Source organism: Protopterus annectens, chromosome 4.part0 (assembly GCF_019279795.1).
Source record: "Protopterus annectens isolate FY-2018-M chromosome 4.part0, PAN1.0, whole genome shotgun sequence".
Lineage (NCBI taxonomy): Eukaryota > Metazoa > Chordata > Ceratodontiformes > Protopteridae > Protopterus > Protopterus annectens.
In genome coordinates, this window is record NC_056733.1 from 1,114,947,332 (window position 1) to 1,114,974,729 (window position 27,398).

At 40.8% G+C, this 27,398-nt stretch overlaps 1 protein-coding gene across 1 annotated transcript in view; it reads left to right on the forward strand.

Annotated features, from left to right (window-relative positions):
* RANBP17 (RAN binding protein 17) overlaps window positions 1-27,398 on the forward strand; it is a 4,607,784-nt gene that overhangs the window by 246,939 nt on the left and 4,333,447 nt on the right. Inside the window, exon 2 of the mRNA XM_044069092.1 lies at window positions 26,197-26,343. Coding sequence (XP_043925027.1) covers window positions 26,197-26,343 — 147 coding nt within the window. The remainder of the gene's footprint in view (window positions 1-26,196; window positions 26,344-27,398) is intronic.

Consider the following 27,398-nt stretch of genomic DNA (forward strand, 5'->3'; position numbering starts at 1 on the left):
AATTCTTAATTCTCAAGCTCATGTTAAAATATATACTTACTTCTTTTGAGAATATTACGTGCAAGCAGACTTTAAAAAATGGCAAGTAGGCTCCAAAAGGAAAGCAGGAGGTTCCCAGAAACAGACAGTCCAACAAGTTTAAATGAACATTGTCAGACTGTCCTCATTTCTACTTCCTACCATGGCAACCATTTAAATCTTCACAAAAAACGGCTGTACATTTCTCTCTTTGGCAATAGATGATATCAGACAAATGGATTCTGAGAGTGATTCTTCAGGGATACAAGTACACTTTTGCAGTGCTGTTGGTTTAAAGGTGGCATGCTCACCTTTGGTGGAGAAGTCTGTGGGTTCTTTTTCTGTCCCAGGTAGATAGATTGCTGATGCTAGACTCCTAAGCGTATCATTTTTTTGGATGCTTAAGTTGGTAGCAGCTCTGGTGGATGTAAAAGATCCCATGGCACCTATCAAAAAGAGTAGGGGTTCTTTATTTGCACAATCCATAAGTATTTACACTAATAATTATTTACACTATTTGTTTATATTATATATACATTTTCCAAGTTTTATATATGTATATATATATATATATATATATATATATATATATATGTGTGTGTGTATATCCACACACACATTATTTACAAATCACATCATTTTTTACATTTTGTTTCATCATATAGAGCACATACTTATTACTTTTTTGACCCCCACTCCAGTTTCCGCAACCAAAACTAACATCATTGCTAAGTCCCATTTTTCATTCAACATGATCTCCTTAACTCTCTGATTCCAGATTAATCATAGTATAGCAAACAGTTTTTTATCAAGATTTTCAACCTCTTTCTTTTGTTTCTATAGTAACCAAATTCAATCATATTCATACTTAAATTACTTGCATCTTTAAAATCGCTCATATATTCTCTCTCTATAATCTTTCCCTATAACATTTTTACCCTTTTACATTGTATAAAAACATGTACACAAGTTTCAGATTCCCCACAGTATAAACAGACTGTATCTTTTATACTTTTATATGGCATATTCACCTTCACTGGTAACTTTTGTATAGACAGTCTCCATAAAAAATCCTGATATGTGTTTTACATATTTACATTTTTGCAATAATAGCGCTCCTTTTCTCAGTGTTTAATTCCTTCCAAGGATATGTCTTGTAATATTTTTCCATAATCTTATACCATTCTAATCTTTTATTATCAATTCCATTCACATTTATTTTCCCCCATAAAATCTTGTCTTGATAATTTTCCATTTCTTTATTACAAGTCCTCCTTTTTCTTGAACTAAAAAAATCAACCATTCTGTTTTATATTATAGACTTAATATTTTTGGTAATAATGAACCATCATTTTCTTTTAAACATTTCATTACTGTATATAAGTTCAATGAAGACACATACACTGTAGGATTTATTAACCCTAAACCTCCTTTTTGGCTTTTCACATACAATATCCCATCTTTCACAGGGTTCAACCTCAATCCCCAGATAAAAGAAAATATTGTATTATTTACACCTTTTTTCTAAGTTTAAAGGAAGACTAAAACACCAGCTAAATAAGTAATCTTTGCTAACAATGCAGAATTTATTAAATAAACTTTCTTTTTAAAGTAAAGTTGAAAGACTTCCAAAACACACGATGTTAAGTTGTCCATCTCGCCTTCATTCTTGCTGGATGGGTTCGGAGCCGACCTCGGCTCCGACTCGGCCACTCTAAAAGCTCGAGAGTTGGTTCCACCGGCTCGAGGCTCCCCTTATATCCCACAATGCTAGGTGGTATTACCTCAGATCTCGTTTGCCGCTACAGCTATCGAGACGTGTTGCTTCAACCGGCTTCAGGTGAGTGTAGAAAATAGTTTAAAAAAGTTACAAAACCCCTTTAAATTAGTTTTCCTTACAGTATCCCCTTATTTTAAAGGATTTTTATTCCTTCTTCCTTGTTCTTTCCCTTTTTTTTTACCACAAGAACTTATAGTTCTTCCCTTAGGCCTTCGGGCCCTCCCATCTCCCCTTGGAGTGTATGTGTTTTTTTGTAGGGACTTTTATAAAATTTAAAACTATCTAAATTTATTTAGTTTAAGTTAGTTTTATTTAGTGTATAGTGTAATCGGTGTGTTTGTGCTTGTGTGTGGTTACACTTGTTCCTTGATATGTCCAAGGATTCAAAGGTCTCAGGCTTCAAGAAGTGTGACTCGTGCTGTCAGAAAATGTCTCTGACAGACGGTCACACTTCTTGTGTACTGCCTGGGACCTTTACACCTGCAGGACTCTTGTGCTGTATGCCATGGCTTCAGCCCTAGAGTCCTGCAGGAAAGAAAGAACATGTTTATTTTACGGGGCTTGTTAAACCCTGAGGGTCCCCCGACTGCATCTTCGGGCAAACCCTCTAAGGCTTCTAGGTCTTCGGCTCCAGGTACTGAGTCGGCACCTAAGACTTCTAAGTCTACTCCTGCATCGGCTCCGGCTGGAGCCGATGAGACTCTAACTTCCACTTCGGTGGTTCCCTCGGCTCCGGCCGGAGCTGAGGTTTTGGAAATTGCTACGTCGGCTCCGATCAGGCTTTCGGAGCCGACATCTAGGAAGAGGTCAAGGTCACCGTCCCTCGGCGCCATAGATCGCACTCCTCTAGGTCTTCGAGGCTTTCGGACCATGACCTTCAGAGGGTAGTGAGTCGACTTCTTAAGTCCGAGGCACTGGCCCAGATGCTTCAGAGCCCGACTCATCAGTCGATGCTCAACCCTATTTCTCAGAATATTCCTCCTCCGACTCCTTTGAGCTCGGAGCCGGGGCGTTTCGGACCCGAGACTGTGATACCGTCGGAGCCGATACAATTGTCTTCGGCTCCGTCGGCTCCGATTTCTTCCTTGGAAGAATCTCGGCGCCGGACTTCCCTCGTCGGCTCCGAGGGGGTGAGTGGCATCGGACCCTTGTCCGACCCCGCTCTCCCTCTCGGTGCTTCGGCGCTGGTGAGTTCGGCTCCGACATCGGCCTCGGAGCCATCGCTGTCGGTGCCGAGGGAGGTTTTCAGCTTTTCGGAGCGGGGACCTCTGGCTCTGCCTGACAGAGGTGCGTTCGAGGTCATGCGGAGTGTGTTGGAACCTGGTTCAACTCCACAGTCGGCTCCGTCCGCCCCTCCCTCTTCGGTGCCTCAGGTTATGTCTACTCACTCCCTCATCCCAGACCGCAGAGAGCCAGCTCCTCAAGAATCCCCTGTGGGGATCTCATCCTCTTCCGAGGCCTCTCCTGAATTGGCAGGGGAGCCCCCTAGGAAGAGAAAGTGTAAGAGGAAGCACATAGACTCACCTGAGTCTGTCACCTCTGACACAGATTTAGAGGATTCCGAGGGTTCCCCCCGTTCCCCTTCTGAAGATGTCTTCTTTGCAGACATTCTAGAGATCCTGAAACAGAGGGGAAATTGGCCAGCCCTTAACCCTTCGGAGGATGAATCTGTGTATCTTGAGGCGTTTGGCTCTCGCCCTTCCACCTCCTGGGTGTCCCCCCCCTTTGACCCCCTCATGCAGGTGGTAGCTAAAAAGGCTTGGACGGCTCCTGACTCTGTGGACCCCACCCCCAGGAGACCTTCAAAGTTTATCACAGCACCAGCAGATAAACAATTTCTCACTAAGGGAGTTTCTGTGGATGCTATGGTGGTAGCTGCTGCCACTAAGAAGGAGCTAGCTGATCCTTCGGTGCCTGTCCATCCTCCTAACAAGGAATCTAGGTCTATGGACAGGTACGGGAAGCGGATGTTTTCGTCAGCGACCTTTGCTATGCGTTCGCTGAACTACCTCTGCCATTTCACTCGTCTTCAAAGAGACTTGATCAAGGAAGCGAGTGAGATGTTGAAGGACCCTACAGCTGCGGGTTTTCAGGACAAGATGAACGCTCAGCTGGTTACCCTAAACTGTATAGCTAACTCCTCCATGCGCCTCCTTTCATATGCGGCTGATGGATACAGCAGAGCCGCAGGGACAGGTGTGGCGTTACGCCGGCATGCCTGGATGCGGCTATGCAATTTTGCGGACCCCTTTAAAACGTCTTTCACTAATTCCCCGTTTGATGGATCATCCCTTTTTGGTCCTCAAGTGAAAGAAACCTTGACAAGGTGCGAGACAGATGGCAAAACTCTTTCTGCCGTCGGAGTCTGTTTTTCTACTCCTTCTAGACCTTACCCCAAAGGCCAGAAAAGTGGAAAGATGTGGTTCCGCAAACAATCTCAAGGGACTTTGCCTGACGCACAGAGTTGGTTCCCCTCTAGAGGCAGAGGGGGGAACAATAATGGTAGATGTCGCCCTAGAGGCAGGGGGGGTCCGCAGAACCAGGGCAATCGAGAAACCTTTTCCGATAAGCCCTTCCAGCACCCCTGAGGTGTTGCCCGACTGTCCACCTTCGGAGGCAGTCGGGGGAAGATTATCACTGTACCCAGAAGCCTGGCGATCCCTAACTCAAGACAAGTGGGTACAGTCCATCATTTCCAAAGGCTATTCCATTCCGTTCTTTTGCATTCCAAATCAATCAAAAAAATCCCTTCCAGATGTTCCACCCGCTCAAAGGGATCAAGCAGCGTTGGAAATATCAAAGTTGCTTGCAAAAAGAGCCATTCAGCCAGTGCCAGCAGTCCAGCAAGGATCCGGAATCTACTCCAAGTTCTTTTTGGTTCCAAAGAAAACAGGGGACTGGAGACCCATTTTGGATCTCAGTATCTTGAACAAGTCTGTCAAGAAAACAAGATTTCGGATGGTCACGCTACAATCCATCCTACCCCTATTGGGAAAGGAAAACTGGATGTGCTCTATAGACCTCCAGGATGCGTACTATCATATAAAAATGGACAGATGCTCCAGGAGATTCGTCCGCTTCAGGCTGGGAACCAGTCACTTTCAATTCAGAGCCCTGCCCTTTGGACTCACCACTGCCCCCCGGGTGTTTACCAAATGCATGGCAGTGGTAGCTTCTCACCTGAGACGTCAAGGATTCCAGGTGTTTCCTTACTTAGACGACTGGCTCCTCACAGCTCCTACCAAGCATCTTCTTCTACTTGCCAGAGACTACACCTTTCGCATTTTTCAAAAGTTAGGTATCTCAATAAATTGCGAAAAGTCTGTTTTGTCGCCTTGTCGTGCTATTACCTTCATAGGCGCAAATCTAGACACAGTCAACATGTCTGCGAGACTCACAGACCAAAGAATAGCAGACATACACAAACTGGTCCCCCTTCTCTTCCACAGCAACAGAGTCAAAGTCACATTAGTTCTAAAAGTACTGGGGATTATGGCGGCTGCTATCCCTCTACTTCTATTAGCCAGATTTCACATGAGAATCCTTCAATGGATGCTCTTCACACAATGGTCATACCAACAACTTCCGATGTCTCACACCATTGTGATTACTCAAGCATGCAAGAATCATCTTCTTTGGTGGATTTCTTCCCCCCAGCTCTTCCTAGGAAGACCCTTTGTCCTTCCCCCTCCGGTTGCTACTCTGACAACGGACGCCTCCCTGATCGGGTGGGGGGGGGCATTATCAGGGCAGAACAGTCCAGGGCATTTGGCAACCAGTCGAACGCCACTTGCATATAAATGTTCTAGAGATGAGGGCAGTGCTTCTAGCGTTGCAAGCCCTTCAAGACTCTCTTCCCTTGGGAACGATAGCAATTCAGATGGACAACATGTCTGTAGTGTGGTATATCAACAAACAAGGCGGAACCAGGTCCTACCCCCTATGTCGAGAAGCACTCAGACTGTGGCAATGGGCGATTTCTTCTCAGCGGTTTCTGATAGCAACGCACATCCCCGGGAAGTCCAATCTTATCGCGGACAAGTTGAGCAGAGCTATCCTCATGCCTCACGAGTGGTCTCTGAAAGATTCTATCTTGGAGAAAATTTTTTTCAAGTGGGGTCAGCCTTGCTGCGACCTTTTTGCTACTCCCCAAAACAGCAAGTGCAAAGATTATTTCACCCTCTTCCCCTTACCAGGCCAGCCCAGCAGAGACGCTCTAGTCCAAGTTTGGCCCCGGGGACTTCTGTATGCATTCCCTCCCTTCCCACTAATCTCTCAAGTGATACAGAAAGCTATCGCTCAGAAGGCCTTATTGATCCTCATTGCTCCTTACTGGCCTCGACAGGTTTGGTTCCCCTTTCTACATCAATTTCTGTTGGAGCAACCCTGGCATCTGGACCTAGTTCCAGATCTTTTGATCCATCAGTCGGGTCAGTTACATCGCTCCCTCCCCTTTCTGAACCTCACTGCTTGGTTCCTCCACTTCCAACCTTAGCCAGGCTTCCTCAAATATCTCACTCTGTTCGAGATATTTTGATAGCTTCCCATAAATCTTCCACTCGGAGGATTTATCTTAGTAAGTGGAAACGTTTCGCCTATTGGACTCAAGGAAGGGACATAGATCCTTTCACTGCTCCCATCCAAATAGTCCTTGATTTTCTAGCTGAACTTTTCCATGCAGGTTCTTCTCCTTCTACTCTTAAAGTTCAATTGGCAGCTATATCTAACTTTCATGTGGGCATCTCAGATTCTGCCATCATGTCTCACAAGCTTTGCAAAGCTTTCTTGAAGGGAGTTTTTCTTCTTAGACCTCCTATAAGAAATCCTCCTCCCTCTTGGGACCTTAATTTAGTTCTCACATCTTTAATTCTTCCCCCTTTTGAACCTGCAGCTTCCTGTTCAATGAAATTGCTATCCTGGAAGACTCTATTTCTGGTAGCCATTACTTCAGCTAGAAGGGTCTCAGAGCTTCATGCACTCAGCAGTTGACCACCGTATCTATTGTTTCATAAGGATAGGGTATCCTTACAGACCAATCTATCCTTTTTACCTAAAGTAGCCTCTGCGGCAAATCTAAATCAAAACATTGACCTCCCTGTGTTTTTTCCTAACTTTTCTAACAGGTCTGAACAAAAATTGCATTGGCTAGATGTCCATCATCAATTAAGGTATTATTTGGATAGGACCAAACAGATCAGAAAAACTGACCAGTTGTTTGTCTCTTATGCAGAAGGCAGAAAGGGCCTTTCAGTTTCGAAGGTATCACTCTCCAGATGGCTAACATCCCTGATTTCCTTTGTGTATGAAATTAGACACCGAAAGTTGCCTAACAAACCAAAGGCCCATTCGACTAGAGCTTTGGCTACTTCTATAGCTTTCCAAGACAGGCTGCCTATTGATACCATTTGTGCAGCAGCTACATGGGCTACTCCTCACACTTTCATTTCTCATTATAAGTTGGATTTAGCTTCTAGACATAGAGCTAATTTTGGTTCCACTGTACTCAAGAGTCTGTTCCGATAGGCCAGCCGGGACAAGGTGCTAGGACGGCCCCATCCAGCAAGAATGAAGGCGAGATGGACAACTTAACATATAGAAGTTATGTTCTTACCATAACGCTCCATGTTAGTTGTCTTCTTCTCCTTCTTTTGCGTCCCACCCTCCTTCCCCCTAGCCTGGACAGACCTAGAGGAGTTTGATTGTGACCTCTCTTTCTACCACCTCTATTGTATATAGGTATATGCTATACTGTGCATATATTCCTTCATCAGGTTTTCAGGTCACCTTCTTCCCTTCCTTTTATAGAGGTGGGTTTCCCTTTTCCAGTAGTTCTGGAGTTATTATTGGCTGGGCCTAGCTTACAAACGAGATCTGAGGTAATACCGCCTAGCATTGTGGGATATAAGGGGAGCCTCGAGCCGGTGGAACCAACTCTCAAGCTTTTAGAGTGGCCGAGTCGGAGCCGAGGTCGGCTCCGAACCCATCCAGCAAGAAAGAAGGCGAGAAGAAGACAACTAACATGGAACGTTATGGTAAGAACATAACTTCTATTTTTATTTCATCTGTTTTTTTTTTCTTTCCATGTAAAATTTTTACTTTTTTGCTTGCCAAATTTATCTCAAAGGTCTTAATGTTATCCTTATTAAATTTGATTCCACTAATATTTCCCTCAAAACATAAACCTTGAGTTTTGTCTTTATTTAGAAATTAAACTTAGAAATACTCTTGGCTAAAATAAAAACTCAACCAAAATAGAAATATCAACATCATAGGTACCAATATTTCTCCTGGCAACAACATTGACAAAAACATGAATCCATCCTACAGTGGTCCTCCATTAACCTCCCCAAGAGACCATTATACTAGGGGACTTTGATATTAACTGTTACTCCTGCAACTCTGACCACCCTACCACCCATATCAACCTCTATGGCTTTACCCAATTAATTCAAACCACAGCAAGGTTTGATAAAACTACTAAAAAGGAAGCTATCCTTGACTGGACTCTCACCAACTACTCCACGCTTTCCTATAGTTCTGGTACCCTCCCTGACTCACTCAATGACCACCTCCCAACATACATTCTACGTCATCAGGCAAATCCCACAAAAAAACCCATCTACTTACCAAGTTTATAACACCAAAAATGTCAGGCCTCAAGATTTCATAACTTGGAAACCCATCAAAACTCTATCCCTGGACAGTGCAGTCGACTACTTTAACTCCACATTTTTAAACATCTTAAATAACATGGTCCCTATCAGGACGATATGAGCAAAATCTAATTACTCTCCTTGGCTTACTAAACAGACTAAATCACTTCTAAAAGAAGGGGATAAAGCATGGCACAAATGGACCCACAAAAAATCAATAGCTATTCACCAGAAGTATCTCCAGCTAAGAAACAAAGCCAAAACCCAAATAAGACTTGATAAGAACTACTATACTAGCTTACAAGCTAAATACCAAAATAATCCTCAAAAATTCTGGACCACTTTAAATAAAATACTATGACCAGGTCAAACTAAGACCCCCTCAACCAACAGCAGGTAACCACCTAGAATGTATTGCTACCCAGTTTAATGAATACTTCATTGACTCCATCAAAACTCTTACTAACCAAAACTTCCCATCACTGCCCATCAACCTAACGTCCCTACTAGATAATAACCCACAACCCTGACAGCTGACAACCTACCCTCGACATACTTAAAAATAGCGGCTAAAGCCATCTCCTACCCAGTTTCCCTACTAATTAACAATTCCATATCCGAGCAACACATCCCCACCCTCTGGAAAATTGCACACATCATACCCCTACAGAAAGGAGGTCCCTCCACCGACTTCTCTAACTGTTGACCTATAGCAATCCTATCCCCTCCATCAAAAATCCTTGAAAGGCGTGTTCACACCCAAATACTTAACCATCTCCTAGACAATAAATTACTTACAAATACTCAGCTTTTGCCCGTACCATAATACTACCACAGCCCTCATTAGCTTCACTAACACCATCAGTCATCTTAGAAATAAAGGTGTGCTAGTATTAGCAATCTTCTTAGACATATCAAAAGCCTTTGATACACTGTCTCATAGGTTCATAGGTAGGTACTAGGCTATCGGCCCAAGGGCCTAAGTAAGCCTAGCCAACAAAGTTCCCTGGCTTACGCCACCCAAGAAAGTTATTTTCCTGTGCCCCTGTCGAGCAGAGCCACAGAAGTGATCCCCGGGGTGTATTTCCCATTTTCATCCACTCATCAAGAATTTTCTTGAAGAGTGCTAATGATGAACTTTGCTTGACATAGATGGGTAGCTTGTTCCAGAGTATGGGAAGTCTCTGGGGCAGGAATCTATCCCTCCAGCATGTCCTGTTTATTGTGGTGACAAGGTATAGGTCCCTAGAGCATGTAGCTCGGAGGGATTGGGATTTCTTTAGGTGTAGCATGTCCAATAGCTCTGGGTTTGACATAGCTTTATATGTTAGGCAGAGATCACCTCTGAGTAGTCGATATGCTATGGAGTAAAACTGGAGTTTTTTGAGACAGTCAGTGTAGGGATCTGTTTGAGGCCAGTAATCCTCTTTGTGACTAACTGCTGACTGCCTTGTCCAAACTGAACCTAAGCTACTCCACTCTGGCCTAGTTTCAGAACTACCTCACAGATTGGCAACAAGCAGTACTGTGGAACAAAGCTCTTTCTCCCTTACGACCAGTGGCAATGGGCATGCCCCAAGGGTCTATTCTTAGCCCCTCCTTTTTAACCTGTTTACAAGTAATCTCTATAATGCTACAACTCTAGCCACCCTTATACAGTATGCTGACTGCTCCACTGTCATATGTTCTGCCCCAACTCTACCTGAACTACAGAACTTAACCCAAACATCCTTCCATGCTATTGAATCATGGTTGGCAGATGCCCAATTAATCCTGAACTCAAATAAAACCAAGTTTATGCTCTTTCACCCTACTAAACTCAAAACCTAATCCGCTTACTTCAGTATCACATCCAGCAATAAGACTTTGATTGAACCAGTACCATCCACCAAACGTCTCAGTGTTGTTATTGATCAAAATCTGAAGTTTGACTTGCACATTGCCCAGACTGTAAAAAAAAGTACACAAGAAAATAAGTACCTTATATAGATGCAAAAACTATCTAACCACAAACTCCAGAATAACCACAGCCAGAACTCATCTTCTGTCAAGTTTACTGTACTCCTCACCCATCCTTACCAACCTCTCCAAATCAGACCTAAGCAAGCTAGATGCCTGCTGTACTAAGATACCTAAATTTGCCACTAGTTGCCTTCCTAGAACCCATCATTGTCAGGCCCTAAGACAACTATCTTGGTTAGAATTACCCCACCAACTCATCCTGACACAACTCTCTACCGCCCACCAAATGTTCTGTAAACCCAATAAAACTCCAGCTCTACAAGGCCTCCTCAACCCCATACAAGTACCCGTCCACTAAGATCCACTAATAAAGCTCTAATTGAAGTAACCAGGAGTAAAAATAGCCCAGGTGACTCCCTATACTCCTAATACATTGCTAAACTGTGGAATGCCTTACCACTCGAAATTAGAACTATAGCTTAAAAATCTTCAAGCATCACATTAAAGCCCATCTCGCCAATTCCTGGACTTGCACATGTAGTGGACATGGGTAGCCCAAACCATGAAACTAGCTGATTTTAAAATTTTAATTGCATATGTAATGAGCATTGAATTTAAGTCATATGACTACCTTAGTATCTTATGTTGTTTTTTTCTTTCTGACTGTTAATATCTAGCAGATTTTAAGTCTTCAGTTTGCTATGTTACCCATATATAAGACTAAGTATCCTAATTGTACTCTCAGTGTATACAATGTCACAAATTGCTACTATTTTAAGAGCTGTCTTCTAGAAGCATTGTTATATAAGATTACTAGTGTTGTCTTCCACTTGACCAATTTATTCTGTTTTACTCTTTTTATCATTATAAATGTCTGTTACTATTTTTTCTTCATTGTATTATTATTAGATTTTTTTCTACTAACAAAATAGACTACTAACAATGGAGCTTTTTCCCCGGGCCTCTGCTGAAAAAGGGTTTTATGCCCAGTTGGACTCTCCCGGTAAACAAATGTAAAATAATAAATAAAATAAGTATAATACAAAACCAGTAACCTGAATACTTTCTTGCATTTGTTGTAACACTGTATCCATGCTTGCTTCATTCTTTTTTAACAAAATGGGCATTGTTATCCCTTCATTTGAAATACAGCTCATAGCTTCCATTTCCATATTCAAATACTCAGATGTTGCATTCATTACTAATACAAATAATGTACCACTCAATGGACAAACTTGTCTAATACCCTTTTTTACCTTTATATCTTTGCTCAACCATCTGTTTATCATAATCTTCATTATATTATGCTTATATGCTGACATGCACATGTTTTTAAATTTCTTACTTATATTATATAGATCAAACATATCCCATAACACTGAGTGGTGAATGGAGTCAAATGCATTGCTTAAATCTCCTACTATTACTTTCGCCTGAACATTTCTAGGCACTGATTATTGATGATAAATATTGAACTTTTTTCCTTTTATACCAAACATATATTCATTGTCAACACTGCCTACTTTCTTCTATCTTTTTGTGTAATATTTTCATTTTAAATCATATAATCGGTATTATTTACCACAATTTGTCTCAATTTCTGTATTTCTTCCTTCTTTCCACATAAACCAAATTGTACCCTGCATAGCTCTTTATACCTGAAACTTCTTTTCTAACCATTCATTTAATTCCTTTGTAAACCATTTATTTTCCTCTGTATTCATATTTTTATACATATTGTGTTCTATTCTGTCTGGTCCTGCCACTGACTCTAAATTCATTAGCTTTAGTACCTGTTCTAGTTCCTCTATTCTTATGTCTTCTTCTAAATCCTTACTGTCCATGTCCAAAAATGTATGTACTTTCCATATCTTTGTTCTCTGCTCTTTATAGTCTTAATATGTTCTTTTACTATATTCATAATCTCCTCATGTGTATTTTGCATTTTACCTGAAAAGTCTTTCATTTGCCTGATTACAACACAATTAGTATCTTTAGTGCAATTTCTTCTTTTTTCCTTTCAGGAAATATCTTTTGTTTGTACAATAAATATTCTATTTTTTTCATATTGAAACCATATAATTTGTGTTCCTTAATAAAAAAGTTTTCATCATTCTTTTCTAGACAATCATGATGTTATTTAAATTCTTATATTTTATTTTTTCCTTGTATAATTTCTCTTTCTCCCATGTCACATAACATTTTTTATACTTCAGTTTAAAATGTAACCACCATTTTGACCACTGTTCATAACATTCTGTCATTTCTACATGATCTTGCCATAATGTCATAAACACTTTTCTCCCTTTGTCATCCCATTTCACTTCATTTATTCTTTTTATACCTTTCCCTGTTTTTATATAGTCATCATTCTCTTTAAACATAATCCAAATTCCCTGTGGACTGAAAAGCCTGTCAGTAACATTCCTTATTCAACTATCACTAAACTTTCTGAAAACAAAATAATCTATTTCTGCCCCCCCCCCCCTTCTACACGTCCAAGTCTCTAGATTCCATATTTTTAAATGCCCATATTTTATAGTATCCTTTACTAGTTTAACATCATAAGATGTCTTGTTTTGCTGTCTTAAATTGTAATTGAAGTTTCCTACTACAATTATCTCCATGTTTACTGCCACATATTTGTATTAACTTTCTAAACATCTTCTCCCCCTCCTTTTTTATTACATATGCATATATTGCAATACTTCTAGCATGTTCCATCTTATATAAATAATAATTCTGCATGCTATAATAACGGTAACATCTAATACTTATCTTTATATAAGTATTCCTCAGCAGGTCTATTTCCTGAAATTCCATATCACAATTTCCCCCACTATACTTCTGTTTGAATTCTTTCTGACTTTGACTAAAATGAAGTATCTTTTAGTATAACATCCTTATACACCTCTTTACACCACTCCAAAATTCCTATCCTTTTTTCCAGCTTTTTAAAACTATTAATATTTAATGATAATACTTTACACATATCTCTTCTTTAAATAATGCGTATTCATTCTTTTCCTTTCTTTTTTTGAAATCTTCTATGTTCTTCCTTTTCCTTTCTTTCACACTTTTACCAGTTGAATTTCTCTCTCGTTTGACTATATCCCATTTAACTTCTTCATCCTCACTTAAACCTGTCTCTTCTTCTATGTTCAAGTCTTCCTTCATTTTATCTTTTTGTGTCATTTGTTCTTCATCAGTAATACAGATATTTTTTCTCATTTTTTTTACTTCTAATTCCTTTTCTGTAACTTTATCCTGTTTACCTTGTTCTTCTGCTACCTCTGTTATGTCCGACACTGCTTCATTTCCTTTTTCTCACACCCTTCCCCCAAATGTCCCACTTTTTTTGCATTTATAACATTTTGGTTCACAATTTTTTGCATTGTGTCTTACGCCACCACATATAAAACAGCATCTTTTTTTCACATTTGTTAATTAATTGCTCTATTTTTCTACACAAAAAGCATGTTTTTGGTTGCCCCCAATATCTAACCAGGCCTCTGTCACCTTCGACATTAATAACACTTGGAATACGTACAATACTGTCGTTTTCTAGTTTCAATATCACATTGCAATCCCACGACCCAGTGCATAAACCTCAGTTGTCATACACTTTGACAAATTCAATACATCATTATATAAATATAAAAAATGTTTTTTAAAGTCTGGATTTCTACTTCAGTTTGGAATTGTATATTAATTTTTTTCTTAGTTTCCCTAAAAAAGGGCTTAAGCACATATAAGTTCCATGGTGCACAGTTTTTCTTTTTTTCATATTCTTCTATAAATCTTTCCATTATCTGCCCAGTCTCAAAAATAATGTAACAAAAAGGTCTCTTTATTAATATGGATAAATGCTCTTACCTCATTTGTTTTGATCCCCAAGCATCTTAATAACTTTGTCCCATATCTTATATCTATATCTTTCTTCTGTTCGATCCACACTTTAAACAGTCTCTTTTTCAGACTTTTTCCTTCTTCTTTCTTACAACACAGCCCTTCTCTGACCATTTCTGTGTACGATTGTTTCTCAGCCTTCATTGCTTCACACGTCTGCACTTCTTCATTCTGTATCCTGTCCATTATCTTTCCCTATGACTTGTCCTTACCATCTTCCAGTTCACTTTCATCGACCATGACCAACAGTAAATCATTCTGCAACCCTCCCGACTAGAGAGGTGTAATAACACAACCTTGTATTGCATTTTCAGATATGAACAACAACTGCTGAAATAACTCTTCAGAATCTACATCTACTACATCTGCCACATAGACTGCTTTGAAAAGGCTTACTGCCTTCCCCCCCATCTCCAACACACCAGATCCATCACTCAGCTTCTCCTTCAGCTTGGACTCATTTTCCAACGATTTAAATGTATCTGCTGTTTGGATAGCAGCACCTGAAACACCATCCTCCTTGCTATTCTTCTTTCCGAACTCCATTATTGCTTAACTTAGCTTCTTGCTGCCTTTGCACCTGGACCAGAAGCAGGAAGCAAAACATGCCACATACAAACACATCCCCGTATGGAAAAGAGTAGGGGAAGTTCCTCAGTGTTGTGGACAAATTTCCCCTGGCACTATAAATACCAGCCCTGGAAAAAGGCCGTTAACGTAGTCAGACTAACTCAGTCAACAAAGGATAAATAAGTAAAAATTAATAAAATGGTAGTGAGAATCTCTCCCTCTTTTTTAGGGTGTTCCACTTCATCCACCAGATCAGACAGTTTCTTTTCTCTCCAGTTGTTCAGCATCTGCTTTCTCAGGAGTTGATAGAAGCTGTTCCTCCTTCTTGGAAATAGAAAGGTTTATATTCACGAATGTTTTGGTTCATAAGAAAAAAAAACTTTATGGAGGCCAGGCTTTATCAACCAGGTTTTGAAAGTTTCAGAGTTCAAAATGTTATTGCTTTACAACCTGTTACTTTTCATTTCCCCTTTAAGTTTTGTAGTGACCATAGATTTAAAGGATGCTTAATCATCACATTCCTATAGTGCCAGGTTTCAAACATTTCTTAAGGTTTTCTGTCCTTTCTTTGCATTACTCTTTGGTTTATCCACTGTTTCAAGGGATTTCACAGAGTATCTAGCTCCAGTGATAGCCTACTACAGACTGTAAGGTGTTTACATTCTTCTTATTTAGACAACTTGCTTATCTTTTCAGAATTTTTTCAAAGTGTCGGGAATCTCACTTGGATAAGAGATCTTCTCCGAGTGGGGTTGCAGAACATCCAAAAGTCATTCTTACAAGTGGTTACAGACAACATCAAGTTAATGTGGTGCAAAAACAAGCAGGGAGGTGGGGGGACCAGATATTTATCCTCTGTGCAGACTAACCATGATAGCTTGAGATATAGTTTTTCACAGTCTCACTCTGCAAGCAGCTTACATCCCATCAAAGCAAAATTTTTTGCCAGACAAGCTGAGCAGGACCAGGACAGACCATAACAAATGGAACCTGAATTGGTAGGATCCTTTAGGAATTGATCCATTGGTGGGGGACACCTCAGATAGATCTATTTGCCTGAATTCACAGCAATAAACTGACAAAATTCTTCTGCTGGACTCCATGCAAGAAGACCTGGAAAACGGATGCATTTTCATTTCATGCGACAAGAATGTTCCTGTGTATTTTCCACCCTTTCCACTGATATCTAGGATAATTCTAAAGATTTAGAGGTAGTCTCCAAAATCATTGTGGTGGCTCCCTTCTGTCCCAGTCAAAAGTGGATGTTAAACATTCCCACTATTGCAGTAGCCTTTAGGTAATATGGTTTGTTTCCCATGTCAGGAAACAACTGACCAGCTTCACAAAGCTCTGGCTACCTCCCAACATGCACACCTTTACTCTGACTGTCGATAGTTTGCCCCAGGGAAGGGAAGTCAGCGGTCAGAGTGCAGATTTCTTCAGTTCTTTCTTTCTTGCCACCTCAAAGAGAAGCATCTTAGGAGCTTCACAGGAGCAGCATTCAGCTTAAAGCTTCTGTTCTGGCAGATCAGTCCTCATCAGGGAACATTTCCACACAGAAGTTGTTGCCCATTTAAGAAAAGATTACTTAACTTTATTTTCCATCTAAAAATAGTATTTCCCCTTTAAGAAACCTGGTAGTTTTTATCAGTATCAGAGGTTTCCCGTCAGAGACCACTATTTTTAGGTAATTAGAGGTTATTTTTGTGAAAATGTACGTACTGTTTATATAAACCTTTATTTTGTGACTAAAGGTTTTACTTTGAGACTGGCAGGGACATGTTTTTCATTGTAGTGCTTATGTTCACTTTTGACAGCCTACCTGACATTTTTGTTTTTCTGCCAGTATATTTAGCATTTTAAAAGGAGTGCTGACTGAGAATTTGAGTGCTATTTTTACTTTTACTTTGAGAAGGGGCTGGAATAAGAAGTGTAAATATGTTGCTTGTGTGCACTAGGTGACAGCTTTTCCTCCAAGTGACTCGCTCAAGCACATTTATCACTTTTGGCATCTTCTCCTCAGCTACAGCATGGATACTTACTCCAGCACTTAACCAAGGAACCCTTGCTTTTGGCTCAGTCTGTGCCTTAGCCAATAGCGGGTGAACCTTTGGTGGTCAGCATTTGCTCCTCAGACTGCTCCCTTACCTCTCAGGCTTCTTCTGGTGTGGTCATTTTGGGTATCATGAATTGAAGGTCAGCCAACTCCTGTGCAGTCATTTCAGTGTTCGATACGGGAATGGAGGAAGTGCCTCCTCTAGGGCTTGGAGAAACTCCAGGAGATTCTTCACAGGGCTACTGAGGCAAGAGACCATTAGACTGGTTAGATGTTCCTCCTGCTTGTCAGTCTTCTTTCACAGAGATTCCTGTAAAGAAAAAAACAAAAGGTTGGTTATAGTTATGAAAGACTATTTTCTCACTTTAGCAAGGCATGCACTGCAGGCGATGAAAATTGGTGTTCAGAAGCCAGTAAAGGTGGGCATCCCATGTAAAAAAGTTACTGAGAAAACAGGGACTGATGAATCTTATTTTGAAGAAACAGGGCTTCTTCTACAAATTCACAAGCCCATCTTTCTGACCCTGAGTAAAATATTACCTTTTTCCCTCTCGTGGAGGAATTTTTCTTTTAATAAGATAATAGCCAGGATAAATGTGGTATTTTTATGGGAACAAATAGATGCCCCCCCCCCATAACTGAGAAGATATATTGATATATTATAAATGGATATTCCTTATTCCTCACCCATTCCTCATATACTGCCAGCCCTGGAGGATGTGTTGAATGCTGTCTGTAATCATCCTGATGACCAGCCATCAGTCACTATAAATGTGTAAAGTGCCTCAGACTAATACATTTCTTTCCTCTCACCTTAGGTCTGACCCAGCAACCAAATCAACTGCTTTACCTGCTGGCAGTAGGTTGATCTTGAACACTAACCCTTGCCAGTTTAGCTTTCAGAATCCACATTTATCAGGCATAAATTTAGAATTTAATTCCTGTTGTGTCGTAACTCTGCTGGTTCAAGACCGGAAGGGTATTTTTTGCTGTTTTGAGCTATTAAAACTATATTTAGTATAATTTTACATTGAGGTTTTGATCCTACTGTTTTTATTTATTTTTTATCACCCCCCCCCCCAATGCACCTTAGAGTAGCGTTTAACTCCCCTCTGCTCTAGTCGAATGGTCCGCCCTTTGCTTAGCGGTTGCCGTTGTCTGCTAAATCAGCTTGGTTTCCCTCTGTTCTGGAATAATAGCAATCTCTCTTGTGTTGCTCACCCCTTTACTTAGTGTTTTACGGTTCTCCGCTTAATCTAACTTCTGGATTTGGTTTACCCGTGCTCTGAAAAGGAGCAGCTTGCAATTCCGAGGTCCCCCTGCTCGTTTCTACTCTTAGTGCCTGCTAAGGTATATATGAAACTGGTCTCTTCACCAGTTCCTTAGTGAGCTTTATTTTGAGGCTTGCGTTAAGCAGTGGTAGTCACTGCTCTTAGCGCTAGTGCTTTAGCTCGCCCCAAACTGTCGCCAACAACATCTGTTGACCCACATTTCCTCCACTCCGCCGAGAACCGAAAAGTGCTCCCCATACCAAGAAATAATTTCAAATTTTCTGTTTCTCACACATAGCCGAGATTTCAGAACAATAATATATTGTTTACTTTAAGATAATTTATTTAATGTTTCTTCCTCTCTCGGCTTACTCTGCCCCTAGCGCTAATATCTCAGCGCCCTCTATTCAGCAAGAACCTTTAGCGACCTTGGCTTTTTCTACCTACATTTGCCAAATATCAAGGTCAACATTCCCCTTCCTAGCATTAGAATTTAACGACCTATGTTTATTTTTCTTTTTTTTTTTAGGAATAAACTCCCTAACTGTGTCCCTTTTATAAATTTGCATGGTTCTTTCCTCCCAATCCTCACACCATTTGTCCTACAATCTTCTTTAGACTTTGTTTTGCTGATAGGTATTGTTTTTGTTTATGCCTATGGCCTGCCTCTGCCTGACTACCCTCTATGCACCTAAATATTCCAATTGTTGAAATTGCAACTTTCTAACTGTTTGTATGTGTTAGGTGAATACAATAATTGTGTTATTTTTTATTTGCTGCACCTACTGCCTTTGATAATTCTCCTACCCGGGAATATTGGTCTGTTAATGCTATTGGAGTCTTATTACTGCTTTCTGACCACTTTAGGCAAGTGTTGATTTCTCAGTACCTATATACCTGTAACATAACTATTGCTTAAAAGTTGATTTGTTGTAGGACGTCTTAACATTACCTGTGAATCCTCTACTGCATAACTGCTCTAACCTTCACTTTTATCTCATTTTTCCTCAATCCCCAGTTCTTCTTTTCTGTCCCTTCCTATTTTCCTTTCCTCATCCCACTCCACTCTGTAAACTTCCATCCATTAGCCTGTTTTTCCTTCTTCCTGAACTCTCCTTCTTCCTTTTTTCCCATTTCACCCTATTTTTCTCACTTTCCTTTTCAGTTGCTCCCAAGAGTGCTCTCCCCCCTTCTTCACTGAACAGACAGGAGATCTCTCCCAAGAGAAGAAGACAGTGAACATTCCACTTGAGCTTTAATAATTTTTGGGACCCTTTCTCCCTTGCTAAGGAGACTCTGTGTATGTATTTCCTTGCATTTTGTTTATTTTCTAAGCACTACCTTACCTTGAGCAGCATTCTACCTTGGTACGTGTGAAGGCAGCCTACCACTGGTCTCTGCACTGCCCCCCCCTCCTCCTTGGTCTTTCAGTCTTCTCCCCAAATTGCCTCTTTCTAATCTCTCTAAACCTAATCTTATCCAGGGAACATCTTTCTCCAAAGTGCACCTCCCTCCTTTTTCCACTAGATGGCAGCATATTCCATACGTACAGAATAGTAATACTCCCTCTCCCTGCTTCACAACTTTCCCCTGCCTAAAAGTGTCTCTGCCCTCCTTTAAAGATACTGCACTCTCTCATATACTTACTACTAGTGTGCTCCTCTTGAACCAAACAAAGCCCCTAGTCATACTCTAATACACTCCTCTATAAAAGAAGTTTACAACCACTTACCTGCACCCCTGCTATAGCTCTCTGCTTTCAGCCTTGGGGTTACTGGTTATTTATTCAAGCCTTCCTGTCTCCTTGGCTTTTCCCGCTCTGTTCGCCCTGCGGGCTCACTCCGCTCCCCTACCCTGCCCCCAATTCTCACCCGCCCCCAATACTCCTACACTTATTCTTCTCCTTCCAGCCACTCCCACTATTCCAACCAGTCCTGTTACATTACCCCTCCCTCTTCACCAACCAATCCTGATACACCTGCCCCTCCCCTCCCTCCCCCATACACCTTCCTCTTTAAACCATTCCCCACCCACTCCTTTCATCTCTTCACCTTTCTCTTTCTATCACCTCCTACCAAATCTAATTATCATGCCCACCCTTCCAACCAAACTCCTCTTTCTCTCATCCTCTACCTTACTTCTATTATACCTATACCAAATAACCAACTATACCAATTTCCATATACCTTCTCCTCCTCCTTCTCCCAAAAACCTCCTATCGTCCCACTACCATAATATCTCTGCTTCCTTATTTTCCTCCCACCCTTCTATCAAAAATAAAACATTTCCTTACCATAAATAATAACTGCAAACTTAAACCAAAGCCTTTCCACCCTCCTCCAACTAATTACAAATCAAAAAACAACACCCCCACCTCCCCTACCTTTATTTAGCTGGTGGCATTCACCCCTACCCAGGCCCTAATTTCTCTCCCTCTATTCTCCCACACTCTAACAACAAACACCCTAACAAAAACCTCAAATGCATTACTATTAACGCCCAAAGCCTAAAAAATAAATTAACTCTCTTCCATGCCTGGCAGTCATAACTCTCCTGACATTGCTGCTATCACTGAAACATGGCTAAAACCTGATATTACTGACTCAGAGTTCCTTCCTCCAGAATTTCATTGTCTCCGGTCAGACCGGCCAAATAAAAGAGGTGGTGGTTGTTGCTCTACTTTACTCCAACCTCTTGTCCATTACTCCCTTCCCTAACTCCATCCCTTCTTTTAACAACTCTGAAATTGTGATTGCTTTACTAAAAATAACAACCATAAAAGCATCTGCATCATTTGCCTCTATATTCCCCCTAGTAACAATACCAGTACTCCTGAAGACATCCTCTCCTGGACCTCCTCCAATATTAACCTGGAAACCTTCATTATGGGTGATGTAAATATTGACTGGGGAAAAATCAATAGCGCCAATCCCACTATAGCCATCAACCTATTCAAGTTCACTCAATTTACTAATTCCTTCACTCGACCCAACAAATCTAATCCCCCTGGCACAGTACTTGACTGGATCCTAGTATCTCATCCAAGCAAAATTATAAAATCAGGCGTCACCCCTGACCCACTAGGAGACCATTTCCCTGCTTTCGCCATTCGTGCTACTCTCTCCTCCCCACAGTCTCACCACTACATTCATACTCGTAACCTATCTAACTTTAACCCTACTTCCTTCTCTAACTCTCTTAAACTATCCAACTGGAACCACCTAAAAACACTATCACTAGATGAAGCCGTTGACTACTTCAATTCTACATTTTTACTGTCCTTAACTCCCAAGCCCCTATTAGAACAAAAAGAATCAAAACTATTAACTCCCCCTGGCTCTCTAAAGACACTAAAAAGATAATGCTTCAAAGAGATAAAACCTGGAAAGCCCACCTTAAACATAAGGATCCACAAACCTTCCTCAAATATAAGCAGTTGAGAAACCTAGTCAAAAAGCAAGTCATTAGGGATAAAAAGTCATACTATATCCAACTACAAGAAAACAATGCAAGAAATCCTAAACAATTCTGGAATTCTATTAATTCCCTCCTTAGACCAGGTACAAAAAACAACCCCTCCCCTGATACCAGCAGATCAGACCTCGAAGTAGCCTCCCTTTTCAATTCATTCTTTACCTCCTCTATCGCTGATCTAACCAAAACTTTCTCCAACAATAACCCTCCCACCCTCCCTGCTCAATCTTCAGTCCCTGTATCCCTTGCCCCTTCCTTTGAACTCAAACCTGTATCTACCGATCTAATAAAGAAACTTTTCCAAAAACTAAAGCCTTGTTCAAATGCCCCTGATAACATTCCATCCTCCTTCCTAAAACTTTCTTCTGACTCTATTGCCATACCCGTCAGCATCCTAATAAATAGGTCTTTACTCGAATGCTATGTACCCAAACTATGGCGCTCTGCCTTCATTCTGCCTCTCCACAAGGGTGGCAAAACTTGCTCTGTCTCCAACTTCCGTCCCATAGCCATCCTCTCCCCTATATCCAAAATTCTTGAAAAATGTATCCACCTGCAGCTCTTGCCATTCCTTACCAAACACCAACTTCTCTCCCCTACCCAACACGGCTTCCACCCTGGACATAGTACGACCACTGCTCTTCTCTCCTTCTTACACTCTGTCAACTCAGCACGTGACTCCGGTAACATAGTCTCCTCTGTTCCTCTAGATTTATCCAAAGCCTTTGACGCCATCTCTCATTCACTCCTTCTAAACCACCTCGCTAATCTCAACATCTGCCAAAAAACTCTCTCTTGGTTCTCCAGCTACCTTTCAAACAGGTCCCAAGCAGTGAAATGGGCCCAAGCTACCTCTTCTTTCCTTCCTACCCCTACTGGTGTACCACAAGGTTCCATTCTAGGCCCATTACTATTTAACATCTTTATTAATGACTTCCATAAAGCTATTCCCAACACCAAAGTTGTGCAATATGCCAGTGATTCCACTTTAATCTGTTGTGCCCCAAATCTAGCAGAACTAAAGACCCTAACACAGATTGCCTTTTCTACCACAGAAAACTGGATGCTCCAAAATCATCTTGCCCTAAATGCAAACAAAACTAAGATCCTCCTTTTTACCCCATCTAAATCATCCTCTCTAGATAAGAACTCATTTTTAATTACCAGTCACAGCACCTCCACCATTGAGATTGTCTCCTCCACCAAGCTTCTCGGCGTTATAATTGATGACCAACTAAAATTTAATGACCATATCCAGATAAACATAAAAAAAAACTCACATAAAACTTGGACTACTGTATAGAAACAACCACTTCCTCTCTCCTCACACCAGACTTACACTTGCCTCTACTTTCCTTCTTCCCTCCCTCCTGTATGGCGCTCCCCTCCTCACTAATTTATTTTCTACACTTACCTCCAAATTGGAACAATGCTACAACAAAATCTCTAGATTTGCCACAAATGCCAAATCCTCCTCTTATCATTGCACCTCCCTCCACTCCTTAAACTGGCTGGAACTCCCCAATCACCTTGACTTTCTCCAAATCTCAACAGCCCACAAATTATTCTTCCACCCCTCAAACTGCCCTGCTCTTTCTAATATTCTACAGCCTTATACCCTCCTTAGATCACGTAGATCCTCTCACCAAAACCTAATCACTGTTCAAAAACCTAAACGCCCCGCAGGTCAACTGCTCTTATCCTTTACCCTAGCCAAAAAAAAGAATGCTCTGCCCTCCTCACTTAGGACCTACACCAACCCAAACATCTTCAAAAATCAGCTTCATTCCTACCTCTACCAAAATAGGAAATGCAATTGCACTCCTCAGCCTTTACCTCTGAAGCTATCCCCCCCACTTCTCTCCTGGCTAACCTCACTTACCTACCTAACCTCTTTAATATACTCAGCTTGTATTCCTAATTATTACATCCTGATTTCTTGCCTACACCAGGATTTTCCCCCTTGAACTATTGGGATTTTTTTATTTTACTTCTCAGTCTCTGATTACTGTTATTTGTAATACAATAGTCTCTGAAACTTTTATTGTAACTTTTTATTCAAATGTTTATGTAATTTCTTTTATAAATTGTATGTAACTGTATGTAACTAAACACATGGAGCTTTTCTCCCCGGGCCTCCACTGAAAATGGGCCCCAAAGCCCAGTGGACCTCCCCGGTAATCAAACTGAAATAAATAAATAAGTTTATGCTTTGTTTTATGGAGAGTCTGAAGAATTTGCTACCACGTGTCCCACAGAAGAAAGCTTTTTTCTGAGCTTCTGCCTTGTCCCAGGTATCCAGACACACTTTGAGGAGTATGTGTGATTGCTCAGATACTAGTCTAGGGCCACTACTATAGTACTGATTCTGCTTTAGACAAGGAAATATTGTTAGGCTTTTCTGCTACCCAGGTTCTCAAACAATTTAATGAAAGAGAAAAAAATGATTCAGGGAGTATCCAAGATGTTTCATTTCCCCGATGCAAATCTTTTAGGCCTACTTTTTTCTCTAAAAAGTCAAATAAGCAAATCTGGTCATATTCTGTTAAACAGAGTTAAAAAGAGATGGCTGGAGGAAAATAATAAGAAACGGGTCCTTTCAGAAAAAAGACAAACCAATAGTACAGAATGACTGTGCCAGCATCCCCTATTCCTCCTGTCCAGCCATATCTCCACAAACCTGTCCCAGAAGTTAGTCCTTAACATTTCCCCCAGCAAAAGATTGACTCAGACTCTTTGGTTTTAAAAGTGGTACAGGAGGGTTACATATAGCACTAGCTGTAAAAGCCTCCTTTCAAGGGAATTCCTCCCTACCCTCTAGACCAAACAGAATACTTTCCTCAGGTTTTTCAGTCTTTACTCACCCAAGAAGAAATAGCACTAGTGCTTGAAAGTCAGAGGGGCAAAGACTTTTACTCCAGAATGTTTCTGGTACCAAAGAGGTGTCTTGCAGACCAGTAATATATCTTTAACTTCTAAATCTTTATATGAAGGTACCAAAACTCAGAATGTTGACCTTGCAGAATCTGTTGCCTCTCATTCCACCCATGAGTTGCATCGTAACACTAGATTTAAAAGATGCTCCTTATCACATATCCATAGCCACAGGCTTCAGGAAGTTTCTCAGATTCTCTGTTTTTAGGTCACATTATCAGTTCTTTGCATTACCCTTTGGATTATCTACAGCTAGAAGGGTGTTTATAAAATGTCTAGCCCCAGTCATAGCTTATTGCACACTGAATTGCATTCACACAATTCCTTTTTTAATGATTTGCTTATCTTTGCAGAGCCTTTATTCAGATGACAATTAATTAATGTGGGTTATATCTCTTCTGACCAGTCTCTTCTTCCAGATAAATGTTACAAAAATCCTCCCTCACTCAGTCCCACAGGACTGTGTTTCTGGGCTGCCTTCTGGATACACTTCAGAAGGCCTTTCTGACACAAGATGAAGTGGATTTTTATCTGAAATCTTTCTTGAGCTTTTTCAGTCCGTCTCAGACTTCTGCAATTTAATTTCTCAGGATCCTAAAGCTCATGTCTTCTATGATTCTCATGATTGTTCTAGCCAGGTTACACATGAGAAAGGTGCAATTATTTCTAAAAAAAAAAAAAAAAAAAAAAACATATAGACCCAACATTTGCATCCTCTGGAACATCAGATTCCAATTTTGGGCTTTTTAGAAATGGAACTGCATTGGTGGAAACAACAAATTAATTGGAACCCAGGTCTCTGTTTCTCCTCTCAGACCCCAAGCCAGATTCTTGCCGTAGAAACTTCAGATTTTGCTTGGGAAGCAGTTTCAGTGGGGATAAAGGTGCAAGGCCTGTGGACCAAACCATATTGATATAAAGAAGATGTTGGCTGAGATCTTTGCCTTGAAATCTCTTCATCACCAATTGTGCCTTGAAATCTCTTCATCACCAGTTGTTACCAGGACCTCTAAAAGGGATCACGGATAATACCACAGTAATGTGGTACATAAGCAAGAGGTGCAAGATCATACCCCCTTTGCAGGTGGGCTGTGATGGCTTGGGAGGTAGTTCTGCAGCATTTCGTAACTCTCCAGGCATCTTCCATTCTGTCAAAGCAAAACATATTGACCGATAAGCTGAGCAGGACCAAGACAGACACTTGTCAATGGAAGTTGAACAGGGGGATGGGGGTGACAGGGGTATTTTCAGGAATTGATCCAAGTATGAAGAACACCTCAAGTAGACCTGTTCACCTCGGTTCAAAACAGACATGTAAAAAAATTCTGCATAAGGACTTCTTGCAAGCCAACCTGGAAAACAGGTGCATTCTCATTATGCTCTTCTATCCTTTCAAATGGTATCCTTGGTAATTCTGAAAATACAGACGGACTATTATGTGCTTCTGCGTGTTGTGTATCTGTGTATATAAAGCTTCTGCTTTGTGTTTATATGCTGACATCTCCTGCACGTTTCTGTTTGCCCTTTGGTACCAGTTGTAATATTTTCATTTTCTCTCCCGATCTCTAGAGTTTGGTTCAACTGGAAGTACTTTGTGAGCAGCTTTACCAAGGCACAGAGCCATCCCAACGCCTGCAGGCTGAGAAGGTTCTTGCAGAACTCACAGATAGCCCAGAATGCCTCAGCAAATGCCAGCTTTTGTTGGAACAAGGCTCAGTAAGTTGTTTGAGTGACTAGAAAGATTTTGAATTCTTGCTTTTGTTCAGAAATGTCCTTTGTGTATCAGTGCATGTTTAACTTTTAATGAAAGCCTCATATGAGATCAGTGAATGACCAAAAAAATATTTGCTGATATAGTTTCATAAACTGTAGTAAGTCCTGTGGAATTGAATTTTCTAGTCATATCTTATACCTTTTGGAAATGTAACTGCAGGAAAAAAAACTCTGGATATTTTTGGAGTTATAGTAGCAAAATGAGTAGCTGTAAAAAGTTGAGATTTGCCTGCTTGTAAATGATTTGTAGTATAAAATAGATGAAAATGATGTCAGTTTGCCCACTAGTTATTTACAACAAACAGTCGAAGTTCCAGAGCAGGTTCAACTACTACAAACGAGTAGAGGATTCATTGTTAGCGGTGGAGTCAAGGGAAAATGACAGCCAGGCACTGTTAAAGAAACAACTTGAATAAGTCTTGATTTGGCATTAGGATGCAACAGGAGGGTTAATGCATTTGGCTGAGTAGCACTGAAAAGGTAGGTGGTGAGGGCAAGAAGGAGGTACATGTGTGGGAGAGGTTGACAGTTTGGAAAAAGTGGAGTTCTGCCTTCAAAGTTCTGAGGCCAAGGAGCGAGGGTGATGGTTCTTTAGAAGTCTCATGAGAAGATGTGACTCCAGCAGTAAAAGGAATCTGTGCAACAGAGTTTCAACAAAAATGAATAATCCCAGCTGATAGAGGGGTAGGTTTGAAGGAGAGAGGTTACAAGTGTGTCCTGGGTGTGTGGGAAATTTGTTGAGTAGGTCTGTATAAGCCAAGAACAAGGCCAGGGAGGGACCTTACTGGACCTTTTAGATTACACTGTTTTTCTAAGGCTTAATTATCCAGATAGGGTCTCTTTACTGCCATTTCTTGGCACAAGAAAAATTTTGTACTTTGAACAGATCTTCGCAAGTTCAAGTTGTAGTTCAGTTTTTTTAGTTTTGTTATTGTTGAAATGATTTGCTGATCATGCTAGAACTGAATGTAGAATAACTGAGTCATTTCTAACTTAAG